The following is a 24,157-nucleotide window of genomic DNA, read 5'->3' on the forward strand; positions in this document are numbered from 1 at the left end:
TTGTCTAAGAAAACTAGTTAGTGATAACTCGCAAATCGTCTCTACAGGTCATCTTCCCAAGCAACTGGCCGAGAGGGTTATAAGCACAGGAGCCTAATTAAGTGAGGGAGCGCCCAGAACATATAAGCACGCCGTCTCCTGCTGGCAGAAGACCTTCCACTCACGGCTATAAATGCTTCGCCAGCCCCTCTGGGGTCCCGGGACGGGGACGTGGCGCCACGTCCTCCGCTGAAGCGCTCATTGTCTGCGGCCTGGACGACGGCCAGGCCGGAAGGGTTGCCATGCGCGCTGCTTTTGACGCGCACCCGCCCACAGGGTAGCGATTACTTCCCGGACGCCCGAGGGGCCGGCCCCTCGCTTCGCACATAGCTCTGGCCCTGTGCTCGTGGACACACGTTTATCTCTGAAAATTAAACCAGAGGGTTTCCCTCCACCTGTGTCCGTCTCAGGTGAGTGGAACGCTTCTGTTCTCCATCTGCCTCTGGTGAGAAGATAAGAATGGGGGAAAGCCGTCTCATTGGAGAACTCTTGCTTCCCGTGATGACAGAACACTCATTCGTAAGTGAATTTTGCTCACAGTGTTTCCAGTATCCGAACCAGGGACAACTCCTCGGAAGTGGATCTTAGCCAGGGAAGCCTTAGACTTTTCACAATTATAACTGCCTCATTACCCCAGAGTGTCCACATTTTAGTGGTGAAAGAAATGGTGCTTGACTTGGAAGCCTTTCTCGTCTGGGGAGATAAAAGCCGGGGTGAGGAACGTGGGTGTATGAGGGAACGGCCGTGGCCTTCAGAAGATGAAGTGTTAATGGCCCAGGATGGAGGCCAGCTGCCTCTCAGCTCGGGCGAGAGAGGAAACGGGCTTGCGGGGCCCCAGGAGGGCGCAGGGGAGCCGTCGGGGAGCGGGGCCTGCCGGCGGCCCTGGAAAAAAGGGGCCAGCGGGGCTTCTCGAACGGAGCTAGACGTGGTTGGGTAATTCCTGAATTACACCGGCTCCTAAAGGCGGCCCTGCACTGTTTAATCTGGGGGCCACGTCATCTTGGTCTTCTCAGTGGCCTCTGCTGTGTGCCTGCGTCGTGGTGGCTGTGGCCTGTGTGGCCCAGCGGGCCCTCCCTCCCCACGAGCAGCGGAAGAAGCAGGGTCTTGGGAGCCGGAAGAATCTGGGTTTGGATTTCAGTTCTGCAGCTCAAGGCCTCTGCTACCCTGGCTCCATTTTCCAAACTCTCTGAGTTCAGTCTCTTTACCTGTAAAAGACCAGCAGCACCGAGAAACTGTGGCCGTTGGATGTGACCCAGGTGAGGTGGCATCCAGCTCGGGAGCAGGTGTAGCTCAGTGCTGAGTGATAGCATCATGGGCTTGACCCTGTGCTGTACAAGGCCTGTCCATGTCCGGCACTGTCAGTCCTGAGCTGGGACGCTAAGGATCCCGTCCTCTTATACACTTTAGGAAACAGGGCACTGAGGGGTTAAGTGAGTTGCATAAGGGGATCCCGTCCTCTTATACACTTTAGGAAACGGGGCACTGAGGGGTTAAGTGAGTTGCATAAGGACGTAAAGCCGATAATACAAACATATATGTTGCTTTTAAAAGCTGGAGCTCTTCCTACTGTACCACCCTCGTATTATAAGAAACAAATTCCAGACACTGAGTAAGCTTATTAGAACACGTCCCTATTACTAAAACCACAGTTTCCAAAGCTCAGGCTCTCAGAATGTCTATCAGACCTGGTCCATGTGCCCTGCATTTGCCCTTTATCCACTGTTTGGAGCATCCTCCCTACTGGCAGCAGGATGTCATCACTAAGTTAGGAGACACACCAGCATATTTGCTTAGAGGAGCTCTCAAAAATTATCAAGACTCTTTGCAATAAAGGGGAATATGTTAAATTTAGTTTAGATCTGCAGGCTATATGTCACCAATTTCTATTATTTTATTCATTTATTCATTCAACAAACGTGTTGATGTCTGTGTTCCAGCAGATGTGCTGGTTACTGGGAATTTATGCTTTAAGATGTTCTGTCTAGGGCTTCCCTGGTGGCGCAGTGGTTGAGAGTCCGCCTGCCAATGCAGGGGATGCGGGTTCGTGCCCCAGTCCGGGAAGATCCCCTGTGCCGCAGAGCAGCTGGGCCCGTGAGCCATGGCTGCTGAGCCTGTGGGTCCGGAGCCTGTGCTCCGCAACGGGAGAGGCCACAACAGTGAGAGGTCCGCGTACCGAAAAAAAAAAAAAAAAAAAAATCCTATTCGGGACTTCCCTGGTGGCACAGTGGTTAAGAATCTGCCTGCCAATGCAGGGGACATGGGTCCGATCCCTGGTCCGGGAAGATCCCACATGCCGTGGAGTGATTAAGCCCATGCACCACAACTACTGAGCCCACGTGCCACAACTACTGAAGCCCACACGCCTAGAGCCCGTGCTCCACAACAAGAGAAGCCACCACAGTGAGAAACCCGCACATCGCAACAAAGAGCAGCCCCCACTTGCCGCAACTAGAGAAAGCCCACGCACAGCAACAAAGACCCAACGCAGCCAAAAATAAATAAAAAATTAAATCTTTAAAAAAAAAAAAGAACAAAACTGCCATGCAGTGAGATAAGCACCACATCGTAAATGATATAAATCTCTCAGAAAGGGTGAATTTGGAAAAGTATTCAAAGTATGTGACATCTGAGCCACGTCTTATGTATTAGAGGACGTGTAGTCAAAGACCTTGTAAAAATGCTAAAAGATCTAAAAAATGACTGAGCTGTATTTGTAGAAAATCTCAGTGTCTGATTGATGTCCCGTAATTCAAACTCATGTGACCTTAATGAAAGTAGAATATTTAAATCATGAATGAAGTGAGAATGGTGAGGACAAAGCAGAAATATATTGCAAAAATATTACCACTAATGCTTCACTAGGAAATTAAACGAATGAACAGACTTTTCCCTTTAGAAAATTATCTGTTTGCGTTTTGGACACTAAGAAACGACTTGCCTGTAGCTCTACTGACGAGGAAAGGAAAGTGGGCTGATGTGGTTCCTGGGAGGACGAACCAGATGTCTGCAGGGATGTGACTCACCCACACGTGTCCCTTGTGGGATATTTCTACGTATTACCTGGCCTGCAAACTTCCAGGTATCATTTATATGCCATATACACTAACTAAAGCCGTCTTTTTTTGACTTTAGATTGTCCCAGACAAGCTATCAGCCATTTCTTTTACATTTATAAATTGCTCTCCAAATAATTTTGTCTTTGAGATATATATCCTGAGATATGAAAAAAATTAAACATAGAGTATTAAATTGAGGGGGTTTTTTTTTAGTCACATGCACACTCCTTATATATGTTGACTAAAATTTAAATGTAACACATAGTGGAATGTGTGTGAACATTAAGGGAATATATTGGTATTGCTAACATCTTTGAGATACTAGTTCTAGCTTTTATTTGCATCACAAGAACATTAGAAGGAAAAATAATTCTCCAAGTTCTGAGCAAACCAGAGAGAAGTGATTAATAGTGAAATAACCACACCACAGGTTTGGAGTTTGGGTTTAAACACACAGCTTGGTGGTTGTCACAGTGCCTGCGACACTTGGTTAACATCTTGACTTGTGAGTTCGTCCACGGCGTTTGGTAAGCATGTGCTTGTATGTGGTCTGGCTGGTCCTGCCCTGTTTGATTCAGTGCACGTTGGGTGTGGGTGGTGCCTCTTCAAAATACCATAAAGGGAAACTTAGCTCTGCACCGCTCAGACTGCAGCTTAGCTCATCCCACTAGACGTGGGGTTTCTTTGCACGGTTTAATTTTCCAACTTGTATAATTTATAATAAATCCATTTTTTCCTGATCTTTTCAAGCAGAAGTTCTATTTTTCTTCTTATATATCATTAAATATTTCTTTTAAAATCCTTAAACTGTTCTAGTGGCCTGTGTGACAAGCACTGATTACAACGAGTAATTTTGTAATCTGATTTCATAAAGCCAAAACAATCAAGTCATCAAGAAGAAAAATTTTTGAAAAATATTCTTGACTATTAATAAGGAGAATATTTTTAGCACTCAGAAAGCATGATTTTTGTTAAAGAGATACTGCTAACAAACTCCCATTAGGACGTGGTCTTTCTGAATGTAACAGTATTATCTTAAGAGTAAAGAAAAAATACTGACCGATTGCTTTGCTATAATCAAACACATAAAACGACACTCACATGCATAATGAACACTATTCACTTTTTCTCTTATTAACAAACGAAACAGTTCTTCATGCAGCTCTTTGGTGGTACTAATCATGAAGTAAGCAAAGTCTCTGAAAGTATACAAACAATAGATTTTAAATCAAAAATGTTTATTGTAAAAAAGAACCTTGAAAATTGTTTTTTAAAAAAGAAACGTGAATTTCACAAGTCTTCAGGTTGTTTATAGGCATTAGCTATAGACAACTTCTCACTTTCATACAAAACTCATTCAATCATATAAAAATAAACACAAATTTACATGGACTCATCAACTATACAATTAATTAAAAAGGCAGTTGCAAAGAGTGCTGTGTGGATTGCATTTCTTGTATGCGTTTAAAATAGTTTAAGTACATCACAGAGTTTCTAAAAATCCTTTGTTGCACTTATTCCCATCGTTAGAAAATCATTAAAATTTAAAAAATTAAAATTTTTAGAAAATCATCAAAAATTCTTTAAAAAAGTATGACATGGAGCATATGCACCAGGAATGTTCAAAGCTAGTCTTTCCCGTCTCCCCCAAGGCACGTATAGTTATTGGCAAAAAAAAAAAAAGAACAAAAACCCCCACTTCTAATACATTCTCCTGTGTTTTTTCTTCTTGTTCTTTCTTCCTCTCTCCCCCCCTCTCTCCCCCTCCCTCCCTCCCTTAAAAACACAGTTTAAAGCATGACCAGTAATCAAAACAGGCTTTAGCTCGAGGATGGTGACCTGACATCAGACACGTAATGAAGTAAACTCGGAATACTTTCTAAGGCACCTGAGATAGGGTCTGGCAGATTCTCCTCCTATAGGAAGTTCTATTACAAATTCCATTACAAGGCAACACTGTTCTTTTCAGTGAAATGATTTGGCAGCGATGTAAATCTTTGAATTCTTTCTTAGTAAGAAAAGATGCACAATGTGCTTTTTGCTTCATCTCTGAAGAGAAAGATTCTTGTCTTTTATCCTCTCCATCTAGCTGTCAGTAAATATATAGTAATTTTAAACTTCACATGGAAAGGATTAACTTGACACACATGGATGCCCGTGCTCTTGAAGCTCTGTGTGTGTGTGTGCGTGTGCGTGTGCGTGTGTGTGTGTGTGTGTATACATATTCTTTGGTCGGTAAGCACAAGAGAAAATGCCTTTGGACTTTTACTTGTCATTCGGAGGCGGAGTGAAGAAATGCCTTCTGCTTGAGTAAACATGGGTTGTGTCACTCAGTGTGCCACACAGCAGCCCGATTCCTCGTGTTTGTGCAGAAGAGACATTCGGGAGAAGGTTTTGGAGCAGTTCTTGCACTGGTATTTCTTGACGTCCGAGTGTGTCTGCAGATGAGCCCTCAGATTTGACCTGTCTGCAAAGGCCCTGCTGCAGTGAGAGCAGGAGAAAGGCTTCTCCCCTGGGGAGTGGGACGGGGTGGGGGTGCGGGCGGGGGGAGAAAGAAAGACAATCAGTGTTTTCAGAGGAAACGCAAAGCCAGATAACGTTTATGAGCAACCACCACATTTAGCCCAAAGCATGAGAAACAGCCACACTTGGTTCAAACCCTCCAGAACAGATACTTGTTTTAATATCTGGCCCTTTAAGACAAATGTGACTGTTGCATTAAAAAAAAAAATCAAATTAAAAAAAACTTAAGAATATGATTCCTGCCACCAGTCACGCAGAAATAATTCCTGTCGTCCCAGGGCTTCGCTTGTCAAGGCTCTCTGCTTCAGCAGGTGCAGCTAACGGTCAGCTCCTCCCCAAATTTCCCAACCTTTCCCCTTTTCCCTCCTTTCTTGTATGACAAAGCCTGGATAAACGCCTCGACTCCCTGAAGGGTAATTTTATGCTAGGAATAGAAAATTCGGCAGCAAAAACAAAACAAAAGCAAACAACGGAAAGCAGTTCAGCTCTAACCATCCAGCTTGCTGTGGGGCGAGAGACAGCACAGCAAGAATGAAACCATCCAAACCCAAAACCCAACGCCTTCATCTCTCTGTCCCCCTGATCAATTGACCGGGATAGCGCCGTTTGTACTTGCTGACTCTCGGGAGCCATTTCACAGAACACACATTCAAGCACATCTTTCCTGTTTTGCTAACTGATCTTTGAGACCAAACCTCCTGGATCTACTTTCCAAAGTCTAAATGCTTGTTTGCGGTCCCGGGAGCAGAGGGTGTTAGCAAGCAATGGAGCCCTTGGTGCTCTGACGATTTTTCGAGTCGTCAGGCAGTAGCTAAAAGTGACCATCCATCATTAAAGGCCCCGTGTCGCCACTTAATGCAAATCCGACAGCCAGCCCAGAGCTTCCTTCGGTCCATCAGTAACGTCCCTGACTAGGTTTTCTCTTACCAGTGTGAGTTCTAATGTGCCCTTGAAGTAGCCAGGGTCTGGAGAACGCCTTGCCGCAGATCTTGCAGACACAAGGTAACGTGTGGGTCCGGATGTGCATCTTGAGGGCGCCCAGGCTCACATACTCCTTGTCACAGTATTTGCAGCTGAAAGACTTCCTTGACTGGGCGTCACAGTGCAGCTGCTTGTGTTTGCCCAGCCCAGAGAAGGTCGAATAGGTTTTACTGCATAAATTGCACTGAAACTTTTCAGCTTCGATGGCATGGGGGTCTGAAAGCTTGGATTGTAATCTTTCCTCTTCATCGCTAATGGGGCTTTCGGAGCCGCTGTGGTCCTTGGAAGAGGTGTCAGATGGCGGAGGGGGGCTCACTCGCCCCAAGGATGAGGGGTATCCCGACAGAGGAGAGAGGCCGGTGGGCAGCGGGGCGTGGAAGGGAGCTGCTGTGGTCCACACGGTGATGGGGCTGTAGGCTCCCGAGCTGAGGATCTCCGGCTGGGGGATGACAGGCACGGGGTAGCCCTCATAGAGATACGGGGAGATAATCACTGGGGAGGAGAGAGGAGGGGAGAGGAGAGTGAGCTGAAACGTAGCTTCAAAAACGCACGAAGAATCTGCTTGGCCACACGCGCGGGGCGTGCTTATGAGAAGACAGACTCTGTAAGAGGCGCAGGCGTTGGGAGGACATTTCTTTTCCACCGTTGCTGCTCGCGGCCACTGTCCTTAAGGCACATCTGTGTCCCCGGCACACTGCGGTCAGCGAGCGCAGCCCAGCGAGGGGAAAACCTACCCACTCTTTTTAGAGATACAGAAAAGCTCTCTTCCATTTTATGCGTGGGCTGGTCTCAGGGCTTACGCCTGTGAGTACAAAGATCGGCGTAAATCACGCCGCTTTCTGCAGGAAAGAAGCCTTATTACATGGGGGAAAAAGCAGTAATTCAACGTTTACGCAGCGCTTCACCCACCCTCCACGTACTCATTATGCAAGTATGTACACGCTTTGGAACAGGACGATGGACGAGCCCAAGGAAGTTCTCCTAGCCAGTTCAGAGTTTGAAAGTTTTGAATTAAACCTGAGCCTGGATGATCAGAGGAATGACCGCTGTTTCGCGACCCTGTTTCGAGGCAAACAGCTCGGTCTCCAGCTCTTTTGTAACAGAAGCTGAGCGGACGCGCGCCCCTGCGTTTACCTATTTATAGATAGATGGAGATGCAGACATCGGGCCCCCCCTTTACCTGTGTGTGTGTCTAGCTCGCTGTAGTTGGGCTTCTTGGAGGCGTTGAAATGCTTCTTGACCAGGAATGAGCGCGGCATCCTGGCGGCGGCGCGGGGCGCGGGGCGCGGGACGCGCGGTCCTACAGCATCGCGGCCCCGGCAGGTGCGCGTGCGGCGCCGCCAGGTCGCGGGCTCCTCGCGGACTGAGCCCGCGGTGGCGGCGGGGAGGCCTTTTTTTCCTCTCTTTTGCGAGAAGGGTCCAATCACAGCCGAGAGGTTCAGATTTCAGCTCCTCCCTCTGGGACAGCTGTGAACAGAGGAAGAATCTGTTGTCAGACTAAGTTATTCTGGTTCCAAACGGGCTGTGCCCCGGATTTCAGTGGAGAGGAAAAAAGTGCTCGAGTCTTTTCAGCAGAAGTCATTTTCCTTCTTGCGCGCTAAGCCGGGCGTCCGTGCTCCGGGCGCGCCGGGTCCGCCTGGCCGGGCCTGGCTTCCAGATGTGGGCTCCGCGCTGGCCGGGGAGGCCGGCCCCCGGGCCCTGGAGAGGTCCGGCTAGCCCGGGGACGGAACAGTTCGCTCCTGGCTTTTGAAAAGGGAAGGTAGCGGCGAGGACAAAGCCCCAGTGAGTGAGCGGCGGGCCCCGTAGGGGGCTTCCCGGGGCCTCGCGCTGAGGATGCGCTTCGCGTCTCGGAGGCTCTGCCGAGCCGGACGCGGCGCTTCCTCGGGAAATAGAGCGGCCGTGTCACCATGTTAGCCTCGGTGCCTGAAAGAAGCGCTTTGTAGCCCCTGAAGGACCCGCGTTCGGGGAGAAGTGGGGGCACCGCAGGGATGAGAGGGAAGGATGGGTGAATCTTAACATCTCCACAAAGATACATCTCTTGTATCTTTTCATGCATCACTATGTTTTTTTATGGAAAAAAAAAAGCCTGAATGGGCCCTTGGAGACAATTGTTTCAAACATTTACCTGCTTTTATATGGTGCTGTTTCTTTCAGTATAAAGCCATCAAACTTCATGTCTGCTGCTCTGCTGCATGGTGCTTTTAAAGAAAGGGTGCTTTCATGAGTACTGCTTGGTTAAGCTTTTAAGCTGGTCTAGTAACCAGCAAAAATACCTTGATTTTGTGTATGGTATTCAATCTGAAAATACGCTAAGGTGGCTCATTGTAAAAATGACATTTCAACCGTATTTTCAAACATCTCTGTCCCCTCCAGATTTTCTCCCCACCTTTTGCTTAGAGATTAAGGAAGGAACAAATTTGCAATCAGACCACCCTACTCCTGATTCGAACAGGTGCCAGGAGAAAAAAAAAGTGAAAAAATAACAGTGTGAAGTCAAGACTTGTAAGAGGGAAGCGCGTGGCAGGCCGCATAACTTCTTAATCTCGGGGCGAGGCAGCCGTGTGCGGGGCGGGCGGGCACTCCGGATGCAGGAGCCCATTTTCAATGATCCCCCCCTCTTTTTTTTTCTCTCCCAACAGTCACTAGTTTAAACGCCAGAGAAAGGAATTTAGATGAATCTTTATGTTAGAAGGAGCGGTGTTCGTAGGCGCCAGGAAAATGTGAACATGCCTCAGATTTCTGCACAAACGGTAGACTGGAGGGGCCCTCACAGCACCGTTTCTGAGCCTCTGCTTTGGGGAGGGCTGCTTCAGATCCGGGCCTGGTTTATTGGGGCAGGGGCCCTCCTCGCCCTTCCCAGCCGGTTCCTGCAGAAGCACTTGTGTTAGAGATGCGACCCCCTTGGGAAAACGCAGATGCCACATGCTCTCACTGAGCTGCAGGTAGAGCCCGTGCACAACACTGAGCTGCGAAGGGCATCCGGTGTTTGTTTGCTGGTAATTACAGCACGAGGTAACCTGCTAAAGTTGTGTATTCGAAGAATCCATTTTAAAAGCTGAGCAGCAATTCACTCCGCTAGGAACCCCCTGGAAGCTGGGTTACAGAAACCTCATCGCGCGGACACCAGGCAGAGTCGGGAAGCGTTCCTGCACCCACTGGCGGGGAGTAGGGGTGTCAGGACCATCTGAGGAGCATCCTTACGCAGGTCTGCGGGCCCCGTGAGGCAGGGCCGCGCTCAGGTGAGTCAGGGCACAGGTGCTCCGCTCACACACCCACCGAGGGGCCAGCGGCACCAGGCGAGGCAGTGAGGATGGAAGGATGGAGGCGGGCTGCCGGGACCCCCCCCCCAAAGAACAGGACCCCCTAACAAGGAACCCGCTGTGGGGCTCTGCCACACCTGTGAAAGGTCCCCTCCTGTCGGCCAGCATCTGGCCTCGGTCACTGGCTAAAGGCGCTCTGGCCCAGGCATGGACTCTGGGCTTAAATGTGTCACTGGGGCAGCACACACCCAAGTGGGTTTTGTTCTGCAAGAAAGCAGTCCTGGGTGGACGGCTCAGACTCTTGGGAGGAGGAGGAAAGACACTGGGGCTGAGATGTTCCTGGGCCCGCAGTGTGTGTGGGGGGAGCTGGGGGCACATGTCAGCCCTTTGTGGAGCAGACACGTGAGGGGAGAAAGGACGGCCTGGGGGCAGCTTCTAGGCTCCCGGGCCCGACTCCCCCCAGGATCACGGTTCTCCTGGAGGAAGTGGGCCCTTAAAAATACCCCTCCCTGAGACTGAGCCCGCGGGAGGGGCCGCGCCTTCCCTGTGGTCTGTGGGACACTTGGGACCTTGGAAGCCCACGTGATCTAGTTCCTTAATTGTCGGGAAGGCTATTAGGATGGGCCCTGATGTGACTTACCTGACAGTCTCTTCTTTGCTCTGTTTTCTGAAGATGCTGACAGAGGTGACTTGTAGACAGCTTTGTAAAGGACAGGTCTGCGACCCCACGGTAGGGCCAGCCCTTCCCCGCAGGCTCCCCGTGCGGGTGGGACTTCTCCCGGACCCCGTCTTTTCCATGAAAGACACATTCTTGCCTCGCCGGATTGGGGAGTAAATCAGATTCCTGAGGTTTGTTTACTTTGCACAGGGACTTGTGCACACGTAGGTACGTAGGCATGTGGGGCACAGTGCAGATCGGACTGAGTTTAGGAAACAAGTCCGGCACCAGAGGAAACCACGCTGGGCCGAGGCAGAGAACGGGCTCCGGAGACGGTCGTGTGTCTTCTGGCTTCAGTTTGTGGCAGGCACCCTGGAACGGGTGGGGGAGGGATAATCTCCCTTGAAAGATACGCAGTCATGGAATGTCATTGGTTTGACTGTGCTCTCTGGAGAATATGATCGTGCCTAGCTAATTCCTTAACTATTTAGATAGTAACACAGTGGCTGTGATATGGAACTTTGAAGTCTGAATGACAAAGGCGTGAGGCCGCTCCTGGTTCGGCACGTACCTGTGTTTGTACACAGATGTGTATGCATTTGTAGTCCTAATTCATAATTGAACTCAGCTTCAGATAAAGTCAACCAGCCCCTGAAAGAGAAATAAGTATTTCCTTGGGTACCTGGGTATCTCTGTCTGTAAATTATGTTTGATACTCTTCCCTTATTTCTTTTCCAATGATATGGGGACAAATATTTCCCAGTGCAGAAGGGGAAATAATCAGAGTGAGTGTAGGATTCTGCTAATAGGTTCTGAGCTTCATGACATCCTCTGGGGATGTGGATAAAACTCATGTACACACGTATGTCTGCTCAGCGAGGTCAGCATGAGCCTCTGTGTGTGTGTGTGTGTGTGTGTGTGTGTGTGTGTGAAGGCAAGCTGTCAGGGTGTGCTGTATGGTGTGATGGCGCTCATTCTTCCTGGGTGTCTCACAGCCGCGGGTTCTGTGTGTGTCCGCCTGGCTCCAATGCGGTGAGGTCAGAAGGGGCGCGCATCTAACACACCGAACACAAAACCTTGCTGAACGCGGGAGCAGCTTTTAATGAGATGTATTGAATATTTTGTGTCGAATAACTTGTATGCAGCACCTTGTCTCAAGGCGCCGTTTTCGAGCCCCCTTTACCTCTGGTGGCTGCACTGCAGTTAATGTGCCATTCAAGGTCAAAGACATCCACGCCCACAGCGTCCTATCCGTACCTGCGGACGGGGCAGTTAGAGGAGCAGGAAGGACGGCAGAGAGCACGCTGGGGCTCCAGGATCTGTGGGTGCAGAGAGACACCTACTGGTGGAGTTGGGAAGACGCCCGGTTTCCTTTCCAATCGTCCTTTTCCATAATTCTCTGACAAGGCTGCCACCTCGGGGAAGGTGGACGCTTGGTCCGCACACCCAGGGCCTGAACCGAACTTCATTTTGCAGTTGCCCCAATTTCAGGCGAACATTATTTAAACCCTGAGTTTTTAATCTGTTCTTAATTAACAGTGACTTATTTGTGTTTGTAGAAACGCAGGTGATATTTACAAACGCACTATGCCGCTTAAAGGATGGTGAGTGAGGGGGGAAGACCTTCATCAGTCTGGGCCGTCGTGAGGAAAGCATCGTATTGGAAACTCAGGGGCACCTCGGATGGTTGTTCGCTGGGCCCCTGATGACCCACAGGCAGAGGCTCAAAGGCGGGAACGAGCATCCCAGGGCATCAATGGCCACGATGGGGCAGATTCCCACTGTGCGTCCTCCTTCACGGCTGGGCACTCCGCTACCCACCTGGTGTGCTAAGTGGGCGAGACCCTGAGGCCAGGCAGTCTGTGGAGTGGAGGGTGATATACAGGCCGCGGTTCTAGAAGGTTCCATGTGAGCTGCCCACCGTGCTGGGCACTGCACACGCATGGCTCAGTTATTCCCCAAAGTAGCCAGCCCTGCAAGGGCAAGTGAGGAGATGGAGATGCAGGGGTCAGGTCACACTGCTACTAGGGAACTGGGGCGGGGGTGGGGGGGGCACTCATCTCTAATGTGCTTAAGTTCAAGCCCTACCTATTCCACTGCTCGGTTGTAACCATTTCTATCACAGGACTGAGTCAGAGCACGAAGAGTGTCTTCCCACAGTCTTCCTCCCTAGGGAATGTTTATAATCTTCCTATTTATCATCTTCCTGTGTCCGTTCCACCCACCACAGTCTGCGCTGTGCGTCTCCCTTTTTTCCTAAGTAACACCGGGGGCACAGTTGCTTCATTTCAAACTTGATATCATTTACCCCAGGCCTTGGGTGTGGCTTCTGGGAAGACATTGGACCAGAGTCCTGAGCACTTAGCTAAGGAGCTGCCGTGGTCTTTCCCCAAAAGGAGACAACACTGATCGTCATTCTTATCCTATAAGCACCACGTGGCTTTCAAAACTGGAAGTGACTGGAAGGGACTCCAGTCTTTAATGGGACTTTGTTGGGGAAATAAGCCCACCCGTAAAGAAACAGTGTTTCCAGCTATAATGGGGGTGCCCCACAGCCGGGAAGTCCTCTTTCTCTCCGTAAGTGTGCGCGCACGGGAGTGACACGCCCGCCTTGCCCCCAGCGTGGGGCGCTGCCGTGTCGTGGACATGGCTTGCTTGTACACGTGTGGGCAGGTTGGTCTGCACCCGCTTACTAGAAGGACTGAGGTGCTTCCTCAGGGACAACAGGGAGCTGGGCTCCCAGTGGGAGCCTGTAAGAAACCCTGGGTCCCCGGGGAGGCTTCTGACCACAGCCCAGTGCCAGCCAGGCCGCAGGAGAAGTGGGGGAGCCTGGTGGGTGGACCTGGAGAGGGACGGACTGGGAGGCCCCGGGATCCTGAGGGAGGCGGAGCTGCTCCGGACCCCCCAGCGCAGAGCAGTTGAGGAGGTGTGAGCCCCGCTCCCGGGTCTGGCCGAGGACCCCACGGTGTCCACGCCTGAAGGGGTCTGGGCGCCGGCTCCAGTGGGGGCCCGGTGGGAGTGCAGGTGCAGCTGGGGAACGAGGGTCTACCGGCTCTGGGGGCTGAAGTTGTCCCCAGCAGAGGCGGGGGCGGACAGACAGGCTCGGGGAGCCAGAGGGGGAGCTCCCCGAGTCCCCTGGGCACCCACCCTGGCCCCGCAGAGCACACAGTAGGTCCGCAGAATGCCTTCCAGGTGCTCAGGTCCTGGATCAGTGCCGGTGTCACTGACATACTGAGCAGGGAGGGGACAGTATGTGAGTGTCGCTGCCCACCCGCCCCTGTGCCCAGATGCCCTGGCTGAGCCCCGGACCCGAGTCGCCCAGACATCCACCTGGATATTCACGCCAAATCCTTTCAAAGAGCAGACTTTTCAAGACGATTAGAGAAGCAAAGTCTAAATCACGCTCTGCTTATGATTTTCTCCCTTAATCGAGATCTGGGCCCATCTCCCGGCGAGCCATTTCCCAGAAACACGCGTCTGTCAGATCACGCGGTTGACACGAGGGTCCCGCCAGCTTCCCTGACACCTGTCCTCTGCGCCAGGACGGTGGCCGTCGCCAGCCAGGAAGACCCGGGCACACTGTTTGCAAGCCCCTGGGAAAGACACGTAGAGCCTTGTGGGCACTTGGGTCCACTGCTGACCAACTATTTTGCCCGGATGGAAACCTCATTTCATATGCTGTGATTTTTTCAAAGTAGACATTTTCTTAAGTTATACCTGTTTCAAAAGAAACACACACATACCACGGGCAGAGCAATCTTTTCTGAATGTGCTCTGTGACCTGCGTTTAAAAGTAAAAGTCTTATCCTGAAGCCAGCATCATAATGGTGCTCCCTCATCACCTTCAGACCTCGGGTGTAAACCTCTCGCTGGCGCTATGGAATGGCCGGTCCCCGTCGCCCACTGCCAGGGGAGGTGGTGGTCCAGTTCACGGGCAGCAGGAGAGCGTTAGCATCTATTATTAACTAGTATTAACACTGGAGCCTCCTTACTGCGACTCTGCCGCAGCTAGAGACCAACAGCGGATTGAAGAAGCCTAAGGCCTCTTAGGAGCCGGGTGGGTGGGGTTCTGCCCTCCACCCCCAGGGCAGCCACACGGACCCGGACTCTACCGGGGGGACACATCACGAGGCAGAGGCACTGCGCAACCATTCTAAGGTGATTATGGGTGGACGTCAAGGGCGTGAGAGCAATCCCGAGACGCCACGTTGTCTCGAACCTTTGGAATTCTGTTGTTGATGCTGAGTGTTGACCCAGACCAGGAGCTGTGCTTCGGAAAGGGTGACGGGAACTGAGCTAGAGAGGAAGCTGAGGCGGAGACTCAGCGTCAGGGCAGAGCCTCGGGGATGGGGGGCCGCGCGCGCCCTCTGACTCTGGCCGGGAAGGCGAGGAGAGGTGTGAACCTTCTCAGCCTCACAGGGGATGAGGTCTGACACTACTGCTTCCCGGGGTAAAGCCCTGGCAGGCAGCCTCCACGGCGCTGGGAGACAGGCCGCCTTCTGCTGGGAAATGTAAACCAGCAGCCTTTGCAGACTCTCCTCGAAAGCCGCTAAAGGCGTCAAAGTAGAAAGAAGGAACCGTTCTCTACTTCCAAGCTCTGGTGAAATTAGTGTCCTGGCCTCTGCTGCCTTCTCCATCCCGGAAGCGGTCCAGTTTAATGCCTCTGCGTGGGCATCCCCTGCACATTTAATGTTACTTTCATCCTTCTGCTCCCGTACATCAGGACAGATGTCCCCGTGCTTCGCGGAGACTGTGGGAAACAGCAGGTTCCGCTTAAAATGGCAAATGCATCCTCCACCCCAGGAGGGACCCTCACTCATGGAAAGGGGAGGACAGAAGGCACAGGATGTCTTGGTTTCAGTAGTTTTAGACCAAAGTGCAAAGGGAGACTTGGATCCCACACGCTGGAACATCCTCCACCTGGGGGAGAACTTACACAAGAAGGACCACAGTTCAACCTTGTTCCCCCGACGCTCGGTTTTCTCTCTGTGGTCGACTGAAAGGTGGCTCCCCTTGGCTCTAAGCTGCATTGGGGGAGCTCTGGAAACGGCCTGGTGGGTCTCCCCAGTTGGTGATACTCCCTGGTGTCAGCGAACGTGGGGATGAGGGTGGTCGCAGAGGTGTGGGCGTGGCCCCGCTTCCCGCCACAGAGCACCCGACAAACCTGCGCCTTTACAGGAACAGCCACTGGCCACGTGAGCCGGGGCGCATCCTCCCATCGACGGGACCCCCTCCGCCCAGTCCCTCCTGGGGGGACCGTCAGGCACCTGCAACCGTGCTGACTTCCCGGGTACAGCACAATTCTCCCTCATTTCCAAGATGAGGGTCAGCGGTTGTCAAGGTGCAGTAAGGAAGAAGAAGGACACAGGTCCCTGGGAGCCACGATCTTTAACACACAGGCTGAGGCGGGGCGCCCTGAAACGGGAGGGCTCAGAGCCAGTGGTCCACGTCGTTCCCACGACACGGATCCGAGCCACCCGTGTGTCAGGATAGAGACTCTGCACTGGAGGAAGATCACCCTGAGCCCCAGGAAGGCCCTGACTTGACACAACAATGTTGAAAATCAACATGGGTGACGCCCCAGGATTAAGTGTCGGACGGAAGGGGTGGGTGCCGTGCATGGAAGGTCCCCAGGACACAGAGCCCAGGGAGGCCTTCCCTGGAGGAGCCGGGGGGTGGGACCCCTCCCACAGGGAGTGGAAACCCAGCCACTGAAGGGCGGTACAGGGAACTTGAACGCACCGCTCAGCTGATGGCAGAGAACAAGTTTGGAAGCTGTGTACTGTGTGTTGTCTTCTGAGGGTGGGATTTTGCTGCTTTTTTTTCCTTTCTTTGTACTTGGAATAGAAATGTTGGCTACTTCCATCAGAAGTGAGTCAATGGATTCCAAAGTGAACTAAAAAATAATAATCTGGAAATTATAGGAAATGCTGTGCTCATCACCGTCATTTTCCCATGAGAACACGTGAATTGGTATGTTTTCAGGCGATTTCACCAGATACACCCACAATCAGCTCAGGCAGATGAACCGTTCAAACGAAGTATCAGCGTGACCGCTGGCACGTTAGGGTGAGGAGAGGCTCAGTTTTTGACTTGAAAAGGACGATTAAAGACGATTCATTATAACCCTTTGTTTTTAGGGGGATTATATTTTCTTAAGCTGTGTCAGCCTGGGGAGAAAAAGGGGTTTGAACAGAAGCACTTGAAGAGCGGTTCTCCTGCTTTGTCTCTCAAGCTATGTAGACAGGCTTCCTCTTGGAGAGCCCAGCGCCTGCCCGGAGTCCTGGGGCGCCTTCTTGCACCTCCGTCTTGGTGGCCGTGTCCATGCCTCCAGTGTCCACCGAGGCCACTGACCACGCCTGCAGGTTGTGGAAGATATGGTGAAACTCCCTGGATGCCCCCGGCTCCCCTCCTGTCCGAGCCAGACGCGTCCCATTAGACGGCATCCAGCCTCCTCCAGTCCCAGTCCCGAACCTGGCCTCGTCTCCGCTGCGCAGACGACACAGCACTGGACGCAGCAGCCCCGGGCCTGGGGTTCCCCGCAGCCTCCCGTTTTCCATGCCCTTGACCCAGGCCGGAGAGGTGAGGGCGCGGGGGCTGCTCAGAGGACAAGCAGCTGACACACGCAGTGCCCAGCGCCAGATGTCCTTTCCTCCAGCGCACTGCACCGGCGCCTGCAGGTTCGCATCCTTCAGTTCTCTGTTCCCTGGAGGCTTCTTGTCCTTGATGCAAACAGACACCTGGAGGCATCCCTCCCGCCAGCAGGCAACTCCTGGTGATTGAGTGCCAAGATGGACAGAGCCCAGGGCCCTGAATCCCGCCTGCCGTCCCTCCTTCCTTCCTTCCCTCCTCCCTCTATCCCTCCCTATCTTTCCTTCCTTCCTTCCTTCTTTCTTTTTTCTTTCTTCCTTCCTTTCTTTTTCTTTCTTTCCTTCTTTCTTTCCTTCCTTCCTTCTTTCTTTCTTTCTCTCTTTCTCTTTCTTTCTTTCTTCCTTCCTTCCTTCCTTCCTTCCTTTCTTTCTCTCTTTCTTTCCCTTCCTCCCTCTCTCCCTTCCTTCCTTCCTTCTTTCCTTCCTTCCTTCCTTCCTTCCTTCCTTCCCTCCTTGCTTCCTTCCTTCCTTCCCTCTTCCCTCCATCCCTCCCTATCTCTCTCCCCTTCTCTCTTTCTTTCTTTCTCTTTCTTTCTTCCTTCCTTTCCTTCCTTCCTTCTTTCATCCTTTCTCTTTCTTTCTTATGGATTTTATATCCTTATAAGAACCTGTGTATATATACATGCATATGTATTCTTTTTTTTAATAAGCACTTACTGAGTGCCTACCTTTAGCCAAGAACTGCACTAACTATATTTGTGAATCTTATTTAAATCTCCTAACAACTCTCTAGGATGGGTATATTTTACTACTTCACAGCTGATGACATTGAGAACTAGACTTCATACATATGGCCGCTGTTTTAAGTCTACTGGTTTGTATATTGCATGTTAGCAGAACGACCATTTATTGACCTCCAAGTATTTGGAAATCAGACAATAATAGCCCTCATGCAGACTGGGGTAACTGTGTTTGGTTAAGCGTGTAATAAAGGGTAATATGACCCAGCCTGACTGCCCATTAAATGATGCAGTTTTTGAGTTCAAAAATGACTGCGGACTCTGAAGTTCAGTAGGTCTGGATCTGAATAGTGACTAGTGTACATACTAGCTGAGCGGCCTCGAGCTAGTTGTTTAATTCCCATTTACTCTTTGGTGAAATGGGAATATTGATGATTCTCTCTCAGAGTTGTTGTAAGGACTTGAGATGGTGCAGGTAAGGTGCTCACACAGTATTCAGCACATAGCAGTAATAACAAGGAAGGTCCTTTATTAAGTGGTTACCATGAGCTAGATATTGTGGAAGCCATTCAGCAGGTTTTATTTTGGTGAATCCTCTCCTAATCCCTTTAATCTCATCCTGATAAAGTCAGGATAAAACCCATTTTGCACATGGGTTGCCCAACAACCCATTGGTCCCGTAGGCAAGACTCGAATCCAGTTAGTCTGGCACGCCCTATGCTTCTCCTACCGTGAGACCCGCTACGGAGCAGTCGAATGAACGACCACTGCTGTTGTTAGAGCTCACAGTGCAGCACGCTTAAAAATGACATCACTTTTTGTTATAAAAACATTTTTAAAAGGAACTACTCTGGCCGTTCAAAAATCCAGCAACAGCAGTTTTGTTTTAGAAACGCGATCATTGACCTCTTGGTGCCATGACTCTAGGGTGACCCTGGGCTCCTTTTGGTTTTGTTTTGTTCTGTTTTGAAGCATCTTCTGACAGGCTGTGGTAGAAGTAATTCTGGGGCTTCTTTTAAATAAGGTCCTGCCTCCACTCCTACCGCCTTGGGTTCTCAGGTTGGTGTTTTTCTTACTGCACAAGAGGGCAGGGGATCTGAGCCAAGGAAAGCTATGGAGACCTCTGTCATTTCCCAGCCAAATCTGAACAGTACAGTAGATCCTTGTTACGACATGACTCATCCATGGATTTGGATATATTGCTGGTCAAGCTAAGTCTTCCAAACATAACAACGATACCTGCCAACGTCTCAAATAATACGGTTAGTCTATGATTCAATTATTAGTCCTATTTACTGGGGCTGGAGGTGTGACAGCTCTGAATGCATTGTTGGAATAGAGTTTCTTACACTGTAATAAATAAGGTGGAGGGGGTAAGGGAGGGATAAATTTAATTTCCCCTTTGCTCTAACTTTCAAGGATGGAATTTATACTTTCTACATGAAGAGGTGTGTGGGGCTTCAGAAAGCTTGATGGATATATTAGTTCCTTACTTATTCAACGACTATGGCTTAGATGGCCAACATGTGCAGGGCCAGGTGTGAACAGTGGGGAGCAGAGAGCAGAGCTGATGGATCCCTGATCTCATGGGGCTTACGGTTTAGAGGGGGAGGGGTATCTCTTGCCCCTAAAGCATGAACTACAGATGAGGGCAGTTGTGGTGGGTGAAGGATGCTACAAGATTATTTAGCAGGAAATCAGATCTTCTTGGGAGTCGAGATACTTCTCTGCTGAGGTGATGTTTGAACTGAGTTCAGAGGGTTGAGGGGTGCCAGCTAAGTGAGACAGGGAAGGGGAGGAGGACATTCTGGAAGGACTAATAAGTGGCAGGGAGCAGACTGAACATCCAAAAACCAAAAGAGGCCCCTGTGTTGGAGGAAGGGACAGAAGAAAAAGCTGCAGATGAGGCCGAGTCTAGGGCCATTGTCCTGAAAGGATCATCTATATTCTGAGATAAATGGTACGGCATTGGAGGAAAATTTGTGTGTAAATATGTATGTTGACATTTCGATAAACTATAAAATGGTCTTATGTTTAGAAATAAGCCACATTTCCAGCAGGCTAGCTTGATTAAAAATAAAAAGTAAAAGCCACCACCCCGACTTCTCTCTTCCACCTGCGCTTGTTTTTCTGTGTTGTTGGACATTCTGTCTGTGAGAGATGTCTTCCCAGCATCACTCATTGAAGAGGCTGTTCTTACCCCATTGTACATTCTTGGTTTCTCTTTCATAAATTAATTGACCATATATGCATGTGTTTATTTCTGGACTCTTTACTCTGTTCCATTGTTATATATGTCTGTTTTTTTATGCCAATACCATGTTGTTTTGATTACTATATATCTAGAATATAGTTTGAAATCAAGGAGTGTGATACTGCAAGCTTTGTTCTTCTTTCTCAGGATTGCTTTAGCTATTCAGTGTCTTTTGTGGTTCCATACAAATTTTACAATTGTTTTTTCTCTTCCTGTGAAGAAAGCCATTGGAATTTTGATATTAATTGCACTGAATCTATAGATTGCTTTGGATAATATGGGCATTTTAACAGTATTAATTCTCCTAATCCATGGACATGGAATGTCTTTCAATTTCTTTCATCAGTGTCTTATAGTTCTCATTGTACAGCTCTTTTACCTTGTTAGTTAAACTTATTCCTAGATATTTTATTCTTTTCAATGCAATTCATCTACTCTAGTTTGAATGGCATTCATGCTGTGCATGTAATTCTATGTTGACAGGTTTTTTTTCCTCTCTGTTTTTTAGTAACTTACAGTTGTCTTTTTTGTTTGTTTGTTTACTAGTCAGATAGAGAGAAATAAACACCTGTGGTGTTGTTTATATTTTTAATACATCAAGCTAAACATACTCTTAACTAACAGTGAATATATTATTGATACAATGAACCAGTTCAATTCAGTTAAAGGGTAAATAAATGACAAGGCTGGTGGAAGGAAAACTCAGAGGACTTGATACTTTGAAGTCTTTTAAGATTTAAGAACAGGTCTAGGGAGTCAAATGGGTAAGAAGTTGAAGGGATGGGGGTTATACTCAGAGGGGGGAAGCTTGGGTTAGTGATTGTGGAGAGGGGTCTCCATGCCATAGTGTCCTCTCCGTGGGGTGGGGTGTGAGCACAGTGAGGAACTGCGGGGGGGGGGTGGGCAGACTCCCTGTGCAGCAGGAGGTGATGCGATTATTTGAGGATTTTGAGATTTTGATTCTCTTGCTGTTTATTATTTTGTACAAAGAATGACAGTAGCATCTACCAGGCAGACATTTGGATAGATTTGAGTTTTCTACCATGCTGTAGTTTTCTCTTTCTTTTGATAAGTCTGTTGTTTCACTAATCAATTTTTTTTTAAGCTGCCTTACCATCATAAAGTCCTCAAGGGAGTAAAGGAATCACTGCCAACACAACTACTTTTTTTCCTCTTTTTCTTGAGAAATATTTTTGGAAGGAGATACCTAGAAGGGAGGTTGTAGGTATTTTCCATCTTTCCATAGATGCATGTAGCTTTTGCTTTTTTAAAAAAACAGTTTTATTGAGGTATATATTTTACATCTCATAAAATTCAGCCATTCAAGGACTTTTAATAATCTTGCTGAGTGCTGCAGCCTCCTCCAGAAATCAGGCTTGCTTACAGCGTTTCCACACTCCCAGTAAGGTCTCTCGTGCTCCTGCCCACACCCACGGCTCCAGGCAGCCCCCAAGCTGCTTTCTGTCTCTAAGTTTCCCTTTCATGGGCATTTCGTAGACAGGGAACCACACCATATGCTGACTCTCGTATTTGCTTCTGTCACTTCACATAACTGTCTCGGAGGTTCATCAGTCTCGTAGCATGTGTCAGTACTTCATTCCTTTTTATTGCCAGATAATATTTCACTGTAAGGATACAACAAATTATTTAGCCATTCATCAATATGCTAATGGGGAACAGCTTACATCACTGTTTTGGGAACACTCTTTTCTAATATGGGCATTTAAAGCTAGATTCGAAAGCTAAGCCCTGTTTCAGTGTTTATCATAAATGCTGGTATGTTGTATTTTCATTCAGATCTACGTTGGCCGTTTGTTCACCTGTGTGTGGTGTGTGCTGTTTAGCAATCTATTGTTTGATTTCCAAATATTTGTGCTTTCCCTAAATTACCTTCGCCTTTTGATTTCTAATTTAACTCCATTGTGGTCAGAGAATATACTTTGTGTGATTTCAGTCCTTTTACCTTTATTAGGACTTGGTTTATGGCCGAGTCTATGGTCTGTCTACTCTGCGACTCTTCCACGTGCGCTTGAAAACAATCTGTTCTAAGGTGTCTGCTCCTTCAAGCTGGTGTTCCTCTGCTATAACTTTGCCAACTGTTAATTTTGCCGTGTGTGGGACAGAGTGTCCTGTTCCTTTGTGCGTCTTAAAATGTCTTGGTGAAAACTGGACGTTTAGATATGTCAACTGAAAAAAAAAAGCATAACCTAAAAGTTGAGAAATACGTTTTATTCAGTGGGCTTTCTGAGGACTATAGCCCGGCAGGCAGCCTCTCGCTAGCTCTGAGCGTCGGCTCGAAGAGGTCAGGGAGGAACCAGGCATCTCAGGTTTTCTGTGCACGGGAAGAGAAAATCTGCTGTGATTTTAAAATCTGCTTTTAAAATCTGCTGTTTCCCTGCTTCCTGGAGCCTTGTCTTCCACTTTCTCAACGGAGCCACAGTTACTTATGATCTTATTTCCCTGAGACATTTTGTCCACGTAAGAAGATTTATTTGGTGCCCACGTTTTCATCGGTCATTTTACTCTGAACACCTCCCTCCGTCCTGATACTTAACAGCTCATGCGGCATCTATGCATTGACATAGTTTTGTATAATGTTCACAGTCTGGGCTCGTCAGCAGATTCTGAGAACACTTCTGGTGGGAGTGCTGCCGAGGGGATTTGCAGCCGTCCAGTGGCAGCAGATCAGGAGATATAACACCCGTTTGTCTCATTAGTGATACTGAGTTTGATCACTTGATAATCATGTCACCATTTTAAAAACACCTTTCTCACTTGGTGGGCATCTGTAGGGGGCTCTTGGTGCAGAGGGCAGGGAAAGGAAAACGTCTTCCCTCTGCTCTCCTGGGTTCAATGACTGGGGCCTGCAAATCCAACTGATATAAGACAGATTAGCAATAGAGTTAATAGTTTTAATCGTTTTAATTACGTGTGTGCACAAAGAGTGAGCGGCTGGAGCTTGGGGCCTTTTGTGGCATCTGACGCTGCACGAAGGAGGGGCATTTTGGACTCTGGTCGGGAAGGGAGGTCAGTTACCGGATGGGGTCAGGAACTGTGTGACAAACGAGAATTTTTTAGTAAGGTTTGTTATGCAGATTTGAGCGTGTGCTTTCCATGAATATCCCTTAAAAAAGGAAACTTAGGCTCTGTTTTCAGAGCTTCTCCTGCATCTGCTGTTTCTCAAAATAATCAGCTTAAAATAATCCTTATGCCAAAGAGGCATATTTTGGGGGACATATTCTGGTCCCCTTCAAGGGGGCCATTCTTGATTAAAGGAAAGCAGAAGTATCCACCCATATGTGAGCGTGTGACTTCACATGTACATCCTTCATGGCTGACGGGTGGTGAGCTGGTGGGTATGCGTCAGCCTGGCTGCAGCGACAGCTCTCAGCTGGCCAGCCTGGGGGTCTGTGACAGGGCAGGGGCTCACGAGAGGAGACTTAGGTGCACAAGGACTTTCCAAGGCTCTGCCTGGGTGTGTTTGCTACGGTCTCATACAACACGATCTATCTAATCATGTCAACACTAATATTAAATATGACTGGAGTAAATAATCCAATCCAAAGACAGACATTGCCAGAAAGGATAAGAAAATACTTAACTGTGCTCTCTAGAGAAGACGCCCTCAGATTCAAATGTGTGTAGAGATTGGAATCTAAAAGATGGGAAAAAAAATACAGGATGCAAAGAGCACCCATAAAAAAACTGGAGTGGCTACACAACTATCAGACAAGATAGACTTTAAAACCAAAACAGATGTTACTAGATATGAAGACGGAAGTTTATTATAGAAGTGGTCCATCCATGCAGAAGTTATAGGAATTATCAATATATATGTACCTACCAACAGAGCCTTTACAGAAGAAGTGAAAGCACTTGACAAAATCCAACACCTTCTTATGATGAAGACATGCCACAAACTAGACATGGATGGGATTTTCCTCAACACGATAAAGGAAATCTATTAAAAACCCCACAGCGAACATACTTATGATGAGAGAATGGCTGTTTTTCCCATAAGATCAGGAGCAATACAAGGGTGTCCACTCTCCTCAC

At 48.9% G+C, this 24,157-nt stretch overlaps 1 protein-coding gene across 1 annotated transcript; it reads right to left on the bottom strand.

Moving 5' to 3' along the window:
* Positions 1 to 4,316: 4,316 nt before the first annotated feature.
* On the bottom strand, positions 4,317 to 7,981 carry SNAI2 (snail family transcriptional repressor 2). The gene is made up of 3 exons (XM_004275024.3): positions 7,780 to 7,981; positions 6,546 to 7,091; positions 4,317 to 5,607 (listed from the first exon to the last, which is right to left on the bottom strand). Exons 1-3 carry the CDS (start codon positions 7,856 to 7,858, stop codon positions 5,426 to 5,428), a joined length of 807 nt encoding a protein of 268 aa, XP_004275072.1. The 5' UTR covers positions 7,859 to 7,981; the 3' UTR covers positions 4,317 to 5,425.
* Between the last annotated feature and the right edge of the window lie 16,176 nt (positions 7,982 to 24,157).

The sequence above is a fragment of the Orcinus orca genome, chromosome 17, assembly GCF_937001465.1.
Source record: "Orcinus orca chromosome 17, mOrcOrc1.1, whole genome shotgun sequence".
NCBI lineage: Eukaryota > Metazoa > Chordata > Mammalia > Artiodactyla > Delphinidae > Orcinus > Orcinus orca.